Source organism: Megascapheus bottae, chromosome 18 (genome assembly GCF_031878675.1).
Source record: "Megascapheus bottae isolate mThoBot1 chromosome 18, mThoBot2.hap1, whole genome shotgun sequence".
Classification (NCBI taxonomy): Eukaryota; Metazoa; Chordata; class Mammalia; order Rodentia; family Geomyidae; genus Megascapheus; species Megascapheus bottae.
Genome location: NC_143526.1, coordinates 36,217,736 through 36,234,336, shown reverse-complemented (window position 1 = coordinate 36,234,336; position 16,601 = coordinate 36,217,736). Strand labels below are relative to the sequence as shown.

The window sequence follows — 16,601 nt, the reverse complement described above, 5'->3', positions numbered from 1 at the left end:
CGTATTGAGGTCTCCCACTGTGACTGTGTTTGAGTCTATTTTGTTCTATAATTCTAATAGAGTTTGCTTGACGAATTTGTGTGCTCCCATGTTGGGGGAATAAATGTTTATAATTGTAATGTTCTGGTTATGAATTGTCCCCTTTACTAATATGTAGTGGCCATGTTTATCTTTCTGTACTGATTTTACTGAGAAGTTAATTTTGTCGGAGATTAAGATTGCTACGCCTGCTTTTTTACATGGTGTGTTGGAGTGGAAAATTCTTTTCCATCCTTTCACTTGGAGTTTGTTTCTGTCTTTGGAAGTGGGTGGATCTCTTGGAGGCAACATATGGATGGCTCTTGTTTCTTAATCCAGTCTGCTGTTGTGTGTCTTTTGATTGGATTGTTCAGCCCACTCATATTTAGGGAAATTACGGAGAAGGGGTTAGTGTCCTTTGTCATTATTTATTTTTACTTCTGAGTTTATTTCTCTCCTTTTTCCCCTTTTGTGTTTAGTGATTTATAGGTGATAGCTTCTTGATGGGAATTCTTGCTGTTATGGAATTTGTTCTTGATTATTTAATATTTTTGTAATGCTGGTTTATTGTGCACGTATTCATATAGCTTCTCTTTAGAATGAAATATTCTTGTTTCTCCCTCAAACGTAAATGCTAGTTTCACCGAATATCAGTCTGGGTTGGCAATTGTTGGTCTTCTGGGCATGAATGATATTTTTCCAAGCCTTTCTTGCATTTATGGTTTGTGTGGAGAAGTCTGCAGTTGTTCTAATTTTTTTCCATTGTAGTACAGCTCATTCTTTGTTTTTGTGGTATTTAAGATCAGCTCCTTAATATTCAGGTCTAATGTTTTTACTATGATGTGTCTAGATGAGTTCCCTCTAGGATCGTGCCTGCTTAGAGTTCTGAAGCCTTCAGTAATGTGAGTATTTTCCCTTTTGAGGTTGGGGAAGTTCTCTGCTATGATCTTGGTGAATAAGGGTGGCATTCCCCTATGGAGAAACTCCTCCCCGTCTTCGATTCCTATTATGCAAAGATTAGATTTCTTGGCTGTGTCTTAGGTCCTGGGTTCTCTTTGGTGAATTCTGACTGATTCTCTGTTCCAGCTCTTGTGTTTTATCTTCTGTTCCTGATGTCCTATTCTCCATCCCAGTCTATCTGTTGCTTAATGCTTCCATTTTTGTTTGCATTGTGGAGACTGAGCTGATCATGTCTGCTCTAAGGGTATTAATCTTTTTTTCTAGGGAAGTATAATTTTTATCTATTTTTCATTTGAGATTGAGGAGCTCCTTGTTGATTTCCTGCTTATGTTCCTGGAATTGTTTTTGGAATTCTGCTTTGATCTCTTTAGTTATGTCTGCAATCATCTCCTTGAACAGAGTCATGTTTTGTGTCTCTTCAGTGTCATTTGTTTGGATGGTGACATCTCTCTCATACCTTCACTCTTGTTTCCTTTTGGATTTGTATGGGACTTTCATTACTTACGTATTTCGTGATTTGTTGCGATTTCCACCACATTGGAATTGAGACTGTCGTTGTAGGTTTGCTCTGTGGTTGGTAGGTGGCAGTCTTTACTTGGTTTGGGGCTAGTAGTTCAGGGAATTTGTGTATAGGTGTGGTTCTCAGTCTAACTAGTTCTGCTGCTGACTGGGTCAGAGATTGTAGCTTATACAGGTGTGTTAGCCCTTTCCTAGAGGCTGTGTGCTGCTGCACAGCTAGCTCTCAGCTAGCCCAACCAGTGGCCCTGCTGTGGGCCTGCAGTTTGTGAGCTTTAGCCTTGGGGCCTGACAGCTAGTTTGCCTACCCTATTCCCAGGGGTGAGGCCCAGCTGAGGGCCTGCTGTTTGGGAGGTTTGGGAGCTTCCAGGAGCTGGCTAGCTTGTGTCCCTCATCCCAGGGGTGGGGCCCAGCAGAGGACGTGGGCTCTGAAGGCGGAGCTGCACCTTAGAGGCTCTTAGAGGGCAAGCTCGGCCCCTGCTGGTCTGCCCTTCAGTTCCCTGTTGTGTTTCAGAGAAGTACAGGGCCACTTTGGCTGAGAGTCTTTCTGTGACTCCCCTGGTGCTGGCTTGCCAGAGGCTCCCAACAGGAGGGCACCTCACTTAGTTTTGGGTCATTCAGATGCTGGCTCTCAGGATCCCGCACACCCCCATCCACTGATGGAAGGCAGGGTCTTAGCGCCCCTCAGGCTCCAGTTTCAGTGGCCTGGGAGAGGAGGCTGTTGGGCAGGTGGGAGCTCTGCCCACCTGTCAGTCTCCAGTTAATGTCCTGGGGGAGGGGGCTGTTGGGGGAAGAGACAAGATTCTGAATTCCTTGCCCTCCTGCACTTGCCAGTATTTCTTGGCAGGGTGGAGGGGTCCAGGCTAAGTTTTGTAGCTCATTACCAGTTCTGCTTTCTCAATGGGTTTGGGGAACCCGCTGGGCTACTTACTCGTCGGGGTTTGATGTGAGCTGCTCCATGGTGTTGGAAGGTGGTTTGCCTCCCCTCTGGTCTTAGCCACTGTCTGTGCTGTCCACACCGGATCTGTGTGGGTTCCTGCATCTGGATTCTGCTGCTTGCTGGATTCTGCCGCTTGCTGGAGTTCGGGGCTTCCCGGCCCCCGGCGCCCACCACCATGGCTTTTGTGGCTTGGAGCCGTGGGCAAGGAGTGGCAAAGGGGTCCTCACTTTTGGATTCTTTGAGAACGTTGGATATAAGCTTTATCTGGATTTCTATTCCAGTTTGTATACTTCTCCATTGCTTCTTGAATTTGTAGTTTTGGATATCTTGAGATCGTTGGCTCGTGGGAGTCCCTGATTCTCTTTTTGTGGGAGAGAGCTAGGCTGGGTCCCTATTGTTTCGGTGCCATCTTGCTTCCCCCAACTTTCTTTCTTTAAAGGAATTCTTAGACTGCTGGATTAGGGGGAAAAAAGGAATAAGACAGCATCAGCATCTGAAATGAATTTGACCCTATTTTCAAGCTACTGCCATAGGCAGTTGAGCACCAGAGGAGAGCTGAATGCATAAGCAACCAAGATGATTGCTGTCTAGTTAGTTCAAAAATTTGGATGATAACCTAGAGGAAGGATTCTAGTGTATGTCTCCAGACTCTTCCATTGGCATTATATTAAATGAACTGGCTGAAACTAAGAGAAAAGAAATTCTACAAGTTATAAAATAGTGGTGGAATTCTATAAGTTATAAAATAGTGGTGAATATGATAGACAACTGATGAAATTGAATCAGTCAAACTTTATTTTTCATATACACAATAGACATACTCAGAATGGTAAATCTGATTCTGTACTTGAGCTAGGATGCTGGCTGTGGTATGAAAACATTGGTAAGTCAAGGCAGTCATGATCACAACAGGACAGGTGGCAACTGCTGCTATCTCTCCTTGTACTGCACATGAAGAAAGGCAAAGTAGCTAGGGGCTCATGCCTGTAATGTGACCTATTCAGGAAGCTGAGGTCTAAGGGTCATGGTTCAAAGCCAGCCTGTACAATAAAGCCGGAGAGACTCTTATTTCTGGCTGATCACAGAAAAATCCAGAAGTGGTGCTGTGACTCAAGTGGTAGAGCTCTAACCCTGAGTACAAAGAGAATCAGAGACAGTGCCCTGAGTTCAAGACCTAGGGCCTGCAGATAGAAATAAGGAAAGAAAGAAAAAGAAAGGAAGGAAGGAGGGCCGGAAGGCTGGCCAGTGACTCTTGCTTATAATCCTAGCTACTCAGGAGGCTGAGATCTGACAATAGTGGTTCAAAACCACCTCCAAGTGGAGATGTGGCTTAAGAGATAGAGCATCAGCCTTGAGCAAAAATACAAATGAGAACACGTGGCCTTGAATTTAAGCTCTAGTACTAGCTCAAAAAAAAAAGAAAGAAGAAAAGGAGAAGGAACAGAATGAGGGAGAAGAGGAAGAGGAAGGAGAGGAGGAGGAGGGGGGAGGAAAGAAACAGGGAAAGAAAAGAAATACATTAGAGATTGTTTTAGGATTAGTACTGATAATGGCTCAAAATATTTAACTACTATCATGATTTACAGAAGACAAACTAAAATGAAGCATCTTTTGTTATCCAGAGCTCTTTCCTATTCAAGCAGGGGAGGACATTCTATGCAGTCAGGAATTAGAATTAGAATCACTGGGTTAACTGTGGGGAGCCATAGTTGGGCTCAATAGAAGTAATAATTTCTGGCTTCCAGAGGTATGTATGGGTAGAGTAGACCCTGCTGTCAGCATTGTAAAGTACTCTCTGCTTCTAGGTGCACTAAACATGGCACAGGGACTAGTTCTAATCAATGAAATAGGAGAAGAAGTAAAGTGTGACTTCTGAGTCAAAGCCTGACTCTTAGCATAGTCTCACTCTCTGAGTTAAACAACCTTGGTCTCTGAGTGATAAAGAGGTTAGCACATTCCCTAACTTTAGCTCTCACCTCTTCAGACCCAAAGACAAACACTGGGCAGGAAGTTTGAGCAGAAAAATAAGCTTTTGTTGTTTCTCTGAAGTTGATAGGTTTTATGGATGTAACACAACCTTTTCTGTCCTGAGGAACACAAACACACAGTGGCTCCCTGTGAGCAAATGTGCTCAAGCAGCACTGGATTCTGAAGAGGTTTTTGGCTTGGTGCCTCACACCCTTCTGTTCTTTTATTTCCTTTTACTTGCATCACTCCATTGCATCCCCACTCGTTAGACTTTTTTTGGCCAACTAGAATTTCCAACTGGTTCCAAGGCCCATGGGAAATGGGTCCCAGGAATGTGGAGTAAGATGCCTCTGTACCCAAGCACACTTTTCTGTAACTCCATATCATGCTCATCGATATCAAAGATTTATGGATCCTGCACTTGAGGAACAGCCAACAATGACTAGAGAGTTCACCCAGGAAAGATTCAGTAGCCACATAAACACATATACAGTACCATTCACAAAGACTAGGAGGCCCCCTGGAAATCTCAGGGCCAAAGGAACTTTGGAAAATGAGCTTTGTGGTTCTTATTCTTACACACTTCTCACAAGCTGTGCTATCATCAAGTGTGCTTTCCATCTATGCCCAGTTGTAGTCAGGTTTCCCCAGAAGGCCCTTCCTCTACTCGCTAACTTCCATACCTGAGTACAAAGCACACCGGAAAACACTATATACTCACTGAAAGTGCTCCAGCTTTTTGGGTACTGGAAAGTATCTGAAATGTTTATCAAGTCATTCTGCCTGGGAGAAAGAATCCCGAGAAGCAATAAAAAGATTAAATTAAAAAGTTATCCCAATAGGAGAAAACTAAAGGACAAATTTTAAATTATAATTTTTAAAAATATGCATGCCTATGTATAAATATGTATATATTTTTTATATAGAAATCTTATATAACTAACAACTAGTTAACTATGCCTCATTTTTGTTGTTCACAGGAGACCAAAATCAACTGTGTTCGCCTGGCTACAAAAGGTATGTTGGCATATACTTGTCAGTCTTTAGCCCTTCTTCAACACTATAAATATACTCCCCTAACTCCACAACAAAAGTCAAGCAACAATGTCTAAAATCAGGAGACACTGTCATTTTCACTGGGGTCTTTTCTTCTAAGTTGTACATCCCCAGTATGCATGAGCACAGGTGCATACAGCATACGAGCTCGATATCTATTCACTAGAGGGGTAGGATGGAGAGAATAGTGGATAGGTGCATGCGTGCATGGAAATGTGGATGGATGAATGAACAGATGATATACATGAATGGTTAGATTCATGCATGTGTGGATGCATGAACAGAGGGATGCATGCATGGTTGCATGGGTGGATGGATAGTCCTGTCTGCTTAGTCAGTGGAGTGATGAATATAAACTCTTCAGTAGTATTCTGCTATAAATTTTCATTACACTCAGTTTTCATGTTGATGTGGATGTTTTTCTTTAAGTATGCCTATTAGTCCCATTGCTTGGGTTTTATATCTTGTTCAGTTGGTACCTGGCTTTCCTATATGAGAAGATTAGTGTTGTTACCTTCAGTAATGAGGAAACAAACACTGCATTGTTATGTCCTTGGCATTTTCAACACTTATCCTCCCCCACGCCCTGTCCCCAAAAAAGGGAAAAAAAAAAAAAAAGAAGGCAGCATTGTTCAGGCTCATCTCTTTTGTTTTCCTAATTATAATTGAATTGCCTGGCTCTTTCAATTGCTACATGTTTCTTTTTATTACTCTTTTTAAAAACCAAAATCAATGAATGGTGTGTTATCATTTAACCTATTACAAGCTTGAATAGTCCGAAATTGGGTTTATCCTTTTGTTATAGAACTGGTATTTTCAACAGCAACCACCTTTCCCTTCATACCAAACAAAACTGGTTTCTGTTTTCTGTATAATAATTTCATGGGTTGGAGTCAAAGGATTTATAAACTTATAAATATTAATATACATATAATCATAGATAATAAACTATACACAAGGGTAATACTCAGGTTTGCATGGATATGTCTGTGAATATATAGATATAGATTATGAGAAAACATATACACATGGGTCAGAGATATACATAGAGAGACACAGAGAGGCAGAGACAGAAGGAAAGAGGAAAAAGAGAGAAGGTGGGAGAGTGACAGAGAGAGAAAGAGAGAGACAGAGAAAGAGAGAGGGGGGAGGGGGAGAGAGAGAAGAGAGAGAGAGAGAGAGACTATCTACAGTTAGTTTGCCAAGCATGCACCAAGATCTACCACCCATAGGCACTGAGAGGACGATGAAAGTGGAAAGTGAAGACCTAAATTCTATGAGCTGCTGTGATGAGAAGTCTCATAAGTTGTTAAGGTCGGCATGTCCTCACTTGGTTCCCTTGCTGGAACTCAGATGGCCAGATGGAAAAAGATCAAACACTTCTCACAAGGCAAGGAGAATTGATGGCCTGCAAACAAAAGCGACGCAAATTACATGCCATGACAGACTTTTCCACAGAGGAAAATGGATAATGTGGAAGAGAGAAGACCATCAATTGGGCAGCAGTCAGGATAAACTGGGTGTTTATAGCATCTCACTTTAACAGGAAGCCAGAGAGGGGAATGGAAACACATACACACACACACACACACACACACACACACACACACACACCCATGGAGAGGCACTCTAGCTCCTCAGTAGTGTTTCACTCCAAATGCTAGCCAGCTGCATGAATCCTATAGCCCCGGGATGTTACCATCTAGAATAGCCCCAGGTACTCATTCAGGGTCACTCTGACTTGACCCCAAACCTAACATCCATAACATTAGATACTCACTTGGCTCCCATTTCTGGCTGCCCAGTCAGGTAGATTACAAACTTCCTAAAGCCACTGTAACCAAGTCTACACAGTCAGTGACTTCAACAATAAGAACTTCTTGTACTGAAGTTTTGGAGCGATCAGAAGGCGGCAGTGAATGCCACAGCCAGATTCGCTCCTGCTGAAGACTATGGGAAAGACTCTGTTCTATGGGTTTCTCAGAGCTGTTGGGCATTTTGGCATAGGGAAGCATCACCCAGCTCCCTGCCTTCTCCTCACATGACATTGTCCTTGTGTGCAAGTCTGTGTCCAGTCTCACCCCCCTTTTATAAGGATGCTGTCCATCTTAGCTTAAGGGCCCACCCCTATACTAACATGACTTCATCCTGACTTAACTAATCATACCTGTAAAGACTCTATTAACAAATCAGGATATAGTCCAAGGTCTGTACAGATCTAACTGAGCACCAGTGACTTGTACTTGTAATCTTAGCTATTCAGGAGGCTGAGATATGGAGGCAAGCTTAAGTAGGAAAATCTGCAAGACTCCATACTGGAGGCGTGGCTCAAGTATAAAGCACTAGCCAAACTGAGCAAGCATGAGAACCTGAATTCAAATTCCTATACTGTCCACAACAGAAAAAGAACTTGGAGAAGGGGTGATAAAAATTCAGTACATGCCAGGACCTGTATGGTTAGAAACAGTGTTCTTGTGACAACCAGTGTAATCGGTGTAATCCACTGCCCAAGGTGTTCAGGTACAGAATAAACAGAAATCAGTCTGCCAGAGAGGGCCGTGGTTGTGGGGGAGAGGGGGAGAGGGGAGAGCAGAGGTTCTGATTTGATTCTTGTTTCTAGTAGTAGCTATATGAAACATGATCTGTGGAAGTAGTTGTGGATGGTGTGTAAATAGAATGGTCATCCCTTTACATTGCATTCTGAGTGGCACAGTCTCAGGACCATCCTGAGACTCCCTATAGTAGTGAGATCTTAGATGCTGACTGACCCATTATGATTCTGGCAGAGGAAGGACCAGGATTCCTGGGGCAGGCCCCATATTGGACTTCTGAGAAGAGCTCTGAGGAGAGGCTACTTCATCTCCAATCGTCTCTAATTCCTTAATCAAATTGACCATGACAGGACATCATCTCTGCTCCATACCTGACACTTAAAACAAACTTGCTGACATGAATAACTACATTTGGACCCAGCCTGTCACAGTAATAAGGCTCAGACCATGCGGATTTTATTCCGTCTCTCTGAAATTTCACTGCACCATCTTTACAGCCATCTTTGTCAGTTCATAAAATAACTTTGAACACAGGTGATCGACTGCTAACCCTAGTATCTAGTTAGTAAAAGGAACAAATCCTGTTACCATTGCAAGCTTGCTGTGTAGGACGTTACTGTACCCTTGGATGGAGGGGTAGCAAAATGTGCACAGAATAGCCTCAGATCCAAGAGCTAAAAAATGAGCATCTCAAAGCCTTTGCCTGTCTCATCCTGAGAAATAGTCATGCTCACAATTTAACTGGAAAGAGAACGTTGCACCCAGTAGGTAAACAAGCCTTATATTTTGGTTTATTTTGTTTTAAATCTATGAGTGAGACTTTGAAAGGAAAGCAGTGGAGAATCAGGGAGCAAAAGAGATCTATTTAAACTGTAAGTCTTATTCTTGTAGTTACAGTGGAAACTGCAAGAAAGGCATGTCAGGACAGCAGGGAGCAGGGTGGGTTTTACATTGGAAGTAGCTGGAGGGGCCTCAGGTTGGACATAGGAAGTGACTCATGTGAAAGTACACTGTGTGGAGTGAGAATTTAGAGGTGCGAGATAAAACAATCCTTCCTTCGAGAAGCATCGGCCCATCTGGGAGGAGACATTCAAGGCTACTGCTTGTAAAGGAGATGAGTCAGTGCCTGGCTAGGGCAGAGTAGACTAACAAGAAAATAGTCTCAGAACTAGTTGCCCAATTCTAGACCCCTGTCATTCAGTTGTTCTTGAAGAAACCAGCGTCAAGTTCCATCCAAATCTACTCTACTTGCCCATGATTCTCTTGTACCCCTCCATCCATTCTTCCATTTCCTTTGCTACTTTATCTTTTTCATAATCTCTATGTGTACCATTCTTCCTTACAGTCTATATGATCCTTTCTGCCCATCCAGGCCCTTCCAGGCTTCTTTTTTATTCCTTACTATATTCCAGCCTGCTGGACTCTTTTCACTTTTTCAACTACATTGCACAGCTTCTAGCCTCAGAGCCTTTACTCAGCAGATGCTCTGGCCATCCTATGTAACATCTTCCTTAACAGATAAATATCTTTGAGGCTGCAGTTTCAACCTTGCTATCCATGAAAGACCACACCTCCAATCTAATAATACAACTCCCCATGTTTCACTCTCATTATTCCTTTTGCTTTTCCTTCATATCACTCATCTAACTAGCCAACACAGATTTCCGTGTTTGTCTATATTTTTAAGTTTTATCTCCCTTCCAGACTCTAGGTGACTTTAGTACAAAGACTGTGGTCATTCTGAGTGCTAGCACAAGTTGGTACTCAGGAAAATAAATGTGTTAAATGAAGAAGTAAACAAATGCTACAAATGGATGTGTAGGTGGATGGATGGGTAGATAAGTGGATTAAATTGATGAATGGATGCATAGATGGATGGATGCTTTCCTGGATCAGTGGACAGATGGATGGATGGATGGATGGATGGATGGATGGATGGATGGATGAAAAACCAGCAGGTCATTCTTCTTCCCTGGCCACATTTTTTTTTCAAATGAAAGCTATATATCAGGACTGTTCTTTTGGAAGAGAGGAGTAAATATAAAACAAAGCATCAGCTTCTAATCTATAATTCTCTACGGAAACACACTTCTAGTCCCTGTTTGGGTCTTGTTGAACACAAGGATCTCACTACTACTTCAGGGACTGGAGGCAAAAAAAAAAAAAACAAAAACAAAAAAAAAGAAAACACAAAGAAACAAAACAAAAAAAAACCCTTACACAAATTGTCCCGTTCTTATTTCTGTCCATCAATCCTTAAGGCTACATACTTCTGCCGCCTTTTCTACTTTCAGGAAGTAAAGTTTGATTTCTTTTCTCTGCCGTCCTCACCCCAGCTCCCTCCTTGAACCAGGTCAAGCAGGTACTTACTTGCTTGCCATATAGCCATTAGTTACAAGCTCCCTGGCCTCCAGTAGACAGCAGCATTTCTGCCCCTGGTTTCAGCCTTCAAGCAAACACAGCTGGCTCTGTAGACTCCTGCTGGGTACACAGGAGTGGCAGTTAGAAAAATCAGCTTTGATTTGATTTGCAAACTGAGCCGAGTCATTGAGACAAAATAAATCTGGAAACCCATAAAGCCATTTGCAGAGTTGCTTTGCAGAAGACAGACAGAGTTTTAATCTAGTAAACACTCTCTAATGATCCCATTAAAGTAGCCCCCTTGGAATAGGTGCTGAGAGCTGAATTCCAGAATAATGATGTATAAGGGGCCAGTGATACAGTGGTAGTAAAGGTCTAAAACCATTGTCTCAGTGCACCGAGCAAGAGATGTGAGCAATGGTATTATGTGTGGGTATGTATGCATGTGTGCATGTGTGTGTATGTGTGTGTGTGTGGGGTGTTCATGTGCATGCTGCTACTTGGGCTTGAATCACAGCTTCCTGCTCTCATTTGGTTCTTTTGCTCAAGACTATTGCTCTACCATTTGGACCACACCTTCCTTTCTGGCTTTTTGCTTGGTTCACTAGAGATTAGTATACCTCAGATTTGTCTGCCTGGCCTAGTTCCTAACAACTACCCTCAAATCTCCACCTTCTGGGTAGCTAAGAGGCCATGCTTTTTTGTAAACATACCTTCTTTTCACATGGGCCAGCCTGGGATTAGTCATTTGCCCAGCATCTTTCTCTGCTCTCTCCATAACAGACTCACACTCCTATAGGAAGTGACAGGGACAATAAGTAACCGTTCTCCAGAGAGATGCTCTGACTGGACAGATGTGAACACAGAGGCCCAGAGGTGAAATAATGTGTCTGTGACTTCTTTACCCACAGAATAACAGGTCACAGGAGGGGGGCGGGTAAACAGCCAAATAAGATATGGCAATCATCTGTCAGGAGTCAGAACTCAACACATCCAATTTTATACAAAATGTTCTATCTTAAATAAAGCTTCCTGGAACTGTTATAGGGACTACTGAGAAATCAGAGACCTGGAGGCAGAGTCTCTTTACAAAACTTGGTTGTTTGATATGGAACAATTTTAACATCATTTCATAACAATAACATAATATAACATTAACTTCACATTCAGATCCAGCTCTTCTATTGCTTTATAGACTTTGGCCTTGCCCCCTGCTCCTTTCTGTTGTTTGTAGTTAGTTTTTCCAATATCATCTATGTTGACCGATCTTAAATGGAAACCTTCCTACCTCTGTCTCTGTAGTGGCTGGGATTATGGGTATGTGCCATCATATCTGTCATCTCACTGAGATCACTAATCCCTTCTACTAATTATGCATTTAATAGATTATGGTCAGTGATCTTCCTTCTCCTTCTAGACTTCTGAGTATAAGAGAGATCTAGACCCATGTAGTACAGGTCTCCTGTCTCTCTTGGTTTTCTAAAGAAAAAAGCCAACATCTGGAATCATGTCATTGCTCATACATGTTTGTGTATCAGCCATCTGTCAAATGGACTCAGGTTAGAATCAAAGGGTACAGAAAGGCAGATTTCTACCCTTAAGCCTGTCACCTATATAGAGATCATGTTAACAGATCTTGCACAGCAATAATCTGTTTTTGACCATGTAGAGGATTTTGCCCATTCACTTGCTAGCCTTTCACATAGCCCTTCCTGTTCCTCCACATCTGACTAGAGATTTGAGGAGAAATTCAGGACCATAACATGCCCAAATCTAGCCATGGTAGCTAGGACAGTAGCTGTAATGAAGGGTCAAGCAAGAGAGAACAAGCTGTAATGAGAGAGCCTGGTATAAAACTCCTGGTTCTTATTGATACATTGAAAAATCTGTTTTGAACTTTCAAAAGGAAAAGCTCCACACTTCATAGCTTAACCAGGCCTTGCTATTCCTCCCTGAGCAAGTCCAGGGTAAAGATTTTTCCATGCTTTAGGAAGGGCTGAGAATAGCAAGACCTCCTTGGCTCTGACCCAGAATATTCTCCATACAAATGGCTTTTCCTGAAGGCTTAATGGCAAGAACAAAAGCAGTTGCCTCACAAAATCATCAGAAAATAACCCAGTAGTATCATTTTAATAAATATCCCTTTGGGCCAAGAATTTGGCCTAGTGGTAGAGTACTTGCTTAGCATGCAAGTACCTGGGTTCAATTCCTTGGTATCACATACATAGAAAAAAGCTAGAAATGAGGCTCAAGTGGTGGAGCTCTAGCCTTGAGAAAAACCCAAGGACAGTGCTCAGGCCCTGAGTTAAGCCCAGGACTGGCAAAATAAAATAAAATAAATATCTTTTTCATTATAATAGCCAGCACATCTTTGGTTTTCTTCTGTCCCTTCCCCTACTCTCTGTATTTTCTTTTCTTTTTGCCAGTCCTGGGGTTTGAACTCAGGGCCTGAGCACTGTCCTTGGGCTTTCCTCAAGGCTATCACTCTACCACTTGAGTCACAGCACCACTTCTGGTTTTTCTATGTGGTACCAAGGAATTGAACCTGGATCTTCATGCATGCTAGGCAAGCACTCTACCACTAGGCCAAACTCCTGGCCCCATCCCTGTATTTTCAGTTGGCTCAAACTCCCCGCTCCCATACATACTCAGGAAGAAAAGAGATGCTACAAGTTTAGACAAAAAAAAAAAATCCTGCAATGACTCTCACCCTTCTAGCATAGAAGACCATTCCTGAGTTACTTGAGTCATCTTCATCACAAAGCTTTGGTTCTCAAAGCATTGATAGCTCACAAAGAGAAATGGCTGCCATTTAAATTATGAGTAGAGCTGTATATCATTTTTTCATACCTGGTAATCCTAGCTACTCAGGCATCTGGGATCTGAGGATCGTGGTTCAAAGCCAAACTAGAAAGGAAAGTCCAAAAGACTTTTATTTCAAATTGGCTACCAAAATGCCAGAAGTGGAGCTGTAGTTCAAGATGTAGATCATTGACTGAACAATAAAGCTCTGGGACAGCATCCGGGCCCTGAGTTCAAGTCCCAAGACTGGTACAAAAACGAAGAGTAAAGGATGGGAAATATTGAAGTTAGACTGGAGATCAGTGTTAGAAAATAAAGGTAATTTTAATCTCCATTTCAGTGTAGTGTTCCCAGTGGTGGAAGGGAGGCTTGTAGAAATTAACCACCTACTTTGTGCTAGTCACAAGATCGCATGTGCCAACAGGAAGTTAAAATTGGCTCGTAGAAGGAGGGCTTGGCACATTATTGACCCCCTCACAATTTAAACTGACTGGGCTCAGAAGGGTTAAATAAAGAGCTCAAGGTCTCTAAGTAGCTTGGCTCTGACCCCATGAATACTTCTTTTTTAATCTTTAAGTAGTTGTACAAAAGAGTCTAACAAAATAGTTTATGAATACAATATATCTTTATCCATGTCATCCCTTTCAACATTCTGAGCTATCCCTCCTCTAACCACCCCTTCCCTCATGCTTCTTAATTTTGTAGGATATAAATTGGAATCTTCTCTGAATTTACCCGTCTCCTCCTCATCATTTCATCTAACCTTTTCCCCTGAACGCCACCCCATCCCTTTCAAGTATTTACTTCCTGGTGTTTTATTTTGCTGAACTTGATTTCAGCTTTCTAGGGAACTGCACTGTTTGAAATCTCCCTTGAATCTACGATATTTCAGTTAATAAATGTATATTTACTTATGAATTTATAAGCTAAATCTAGCTCCTAGGGGGTAAGTTGGATCCTTTGTCGCTCTGGGCCTGACTTACTTCACTTAACATAATTTTTACCAAGCTTTTCCGTTTCTTTACAAATGCTACAATATCATTCTTTCTAAGGATGAATAAAATTCCATTATGTATGTATATATATATACAAATACATATATAGATACATATATGATTATCTATACCACATTTTCTTGATCCATTGAGGGGCATCTGGGCTGATTTAGAATTCATATGTAAATCTTGTTTCTAGCAATTGAAAAGGTTATCCTTGTTATAGAATCTAAGCAGGAAATAGCACTTCACTAACTCTGTATCTCAGTTTTACTATATATACATACATATATATATATATATATATATGTGGCAGTAACACCATTTATTTCTCAGGCCTCATATACAAATTTAATGAACTAATGTATATAAAGTGCCTAGTGAAATTCCTAGCTTATATTAAGCACTCAACAATTAACAGTTAGCAAAGATAGCCATATATATCAGTACCATGTGATGAGAGCCACTGTAGGCCATAGGAATAAGAAAGCAAGGGGAAGGGAAATAGCAATGAGCTTAGCCCATGCTTTTTTTTCTAGTCCTGGGCTTGAGTTCATTGTCCTTGAACTTTCTCAAGGCTAGAGTCTCAGCACCACTTCTGGCTTTTTCTATGTATGTGGTACTGAGGAATTGAACCCGGGTCTTCATGCATGCTAGGCAAGCACTCTGCCACTAGGCCAAACTCCAGGCCCATTCCATGCTTTTTAATGTGGATGATACTGCAAGTTTTAAGAGAAGAGGGAAAAAGACCATGTTGTACCGGTTGGAGAGTATATGGCAAGGAGACATTTCAAGCTCGGGAAGAAACTAAATGAACCACTGGAAGCAAAAATCCCTGGAATGTAGCTCAGCGAGAAATTACTTGCCTAGCATGTGTGAGGCTTGGGGTCCAGTCCACAGCAGAGGGAAGATGGAATGAACTTAAATAGGACACATATGGTAGTGTGCCATAATGACCAGAAGGTGTTGGAGTCAGACATGAAATTGAAGGACTATGCAAGGCTACCCCTCCCCACCAGGACTCCGGATAGTCCCACAGAATGTGTAGAATATGAGAGTGATTATAGAAAGGAAAGATGGGTAAGCTCCCTTGTTCAGGAAGGAAACCTTAGCTGTGACTTAGAAGAGAACATGGACTGAGTTAGGGGCAAGACTGCAGAATGACAGAATAGTTAAGGGGCCATGAATACATGACCCATTTCCTCTCGCAAATGTTTTCTTTTTCTTTTTTCTGACATGTAAAACCAAGAGGTCCTGTCATGACTTCCTTCAAAGGAAATATGTACATGCGTTCAGACAGACAGACATAAAAGCCCCTTAGAACAGGCATTATCAATCTTCCCTGTTAGAAACCCATGTAGTATCCAGGAGCCAGGGCTCATGCCTGAAATCATAGCTACTCAGAAGACTGAGATCTGAGGACTGTGATTCGAAGCCAGCCCAGGCAGGAAACTCCATGAGACTTAGATCTCCAATCAAAAAGGTGGAAATGTCACTGTGGCTTCCATGGAAGAGCACTTGCCTTGAGCAAAAAGAAGCTCAGGAACTGTGCTCAGGCCCAGAGTTCAAGCCTCTGGACCAGAAAAGAAAGAAAGAAAGAAAGAAAGAAAGAAAGAAAGAAAGAAAGAAAGAAAGAAAGAAAGAAAGAAAGAAAGAAAGAAAGAAAGAAGGAAAGAAAGAAAGAAAGGAGAGAGAGAGAAAGAAAGGAAAGAGAGAGAGAGAGAAAGAAAGAAAAGAAAGAAAGAAAGGAGAAAAGAAAAAAGAAAGAAAGAAAGAAAGAAAGAAAGAAAGAAAGAAAGAAAGAAAGGAAAAGAAAAGAAAGAAAGAATGAAAGAAAGAAGGAAGGAAGGGAGAAAAGAAAAAAGAAAGAGAGAGAGAGAGAAAGAAAGAAGAAAGAAAGAAAGAAAGAAAGAAAGAAAGAAAGAAAGAGGAAAAGGAAAGAAAGAAAGAAAGAAGGAAGGAAGGAAGGAAGGGAGAAAAGAAAAAAGAAAGAAAGAACGAACGAAAGAAAGAAAGAAAGAAAGAGAGAAAGAAAGAAAGGTGAGCAAGCAGATAGAACTATTTTTAACCTTGTAGACTTGAAGGTTTTTGTCAGACCTAGCAACTTTGTCACTGAAACACAAAACCAATGGAAAAAGCAGCTGGATTGAAATAAAACTTTGTGGACATGGAAATTTGAATTTTATACAACTTCAATATTCCTCTTTTTTTTCCTTGAAAATTATTAAAGTCATTTTTAGCTTCTGTCCACTCAGGAATAGATAGTCAGAGTCAGATTTGGCTCCTGAGCCTTAGCTTGTTGACCCCTAAGCTAGGATGTACTTTGAAAAGGACAAAGCTTACCCAAAGGTTTATTATGACCGATGTTTACTGGTGCTTCCATCTTACAGTATTTCATGGTTGCTGATCAAGCTTGCCACTTGTCCTGTGGAT

General features: G+C 41.6%; 1 protein-coding gene across 1 annotated transcript in view; it reads left to right on the top strand.

Moving 5' to 3' along the window:
• The window catches only part of Ptprt (protein tyrosine phosphatase receptor type T), a 679,440-nt gene that overhangs the window by 496,838 nt on the left and 166,001 nt on the right, over positions 1–16,601 (top strand). Inside the window, exon 12 of the mRNA XM_090352716.1 lies at positions 5,383–5,419. Within this exon, the coding sequence (XP_090208842.1) occupies positions 5,383–5,419 (37 nt within the window). The remainder of the gene's footprint in view (positions 1–5,382; positions 5,420–16,601) is intronic.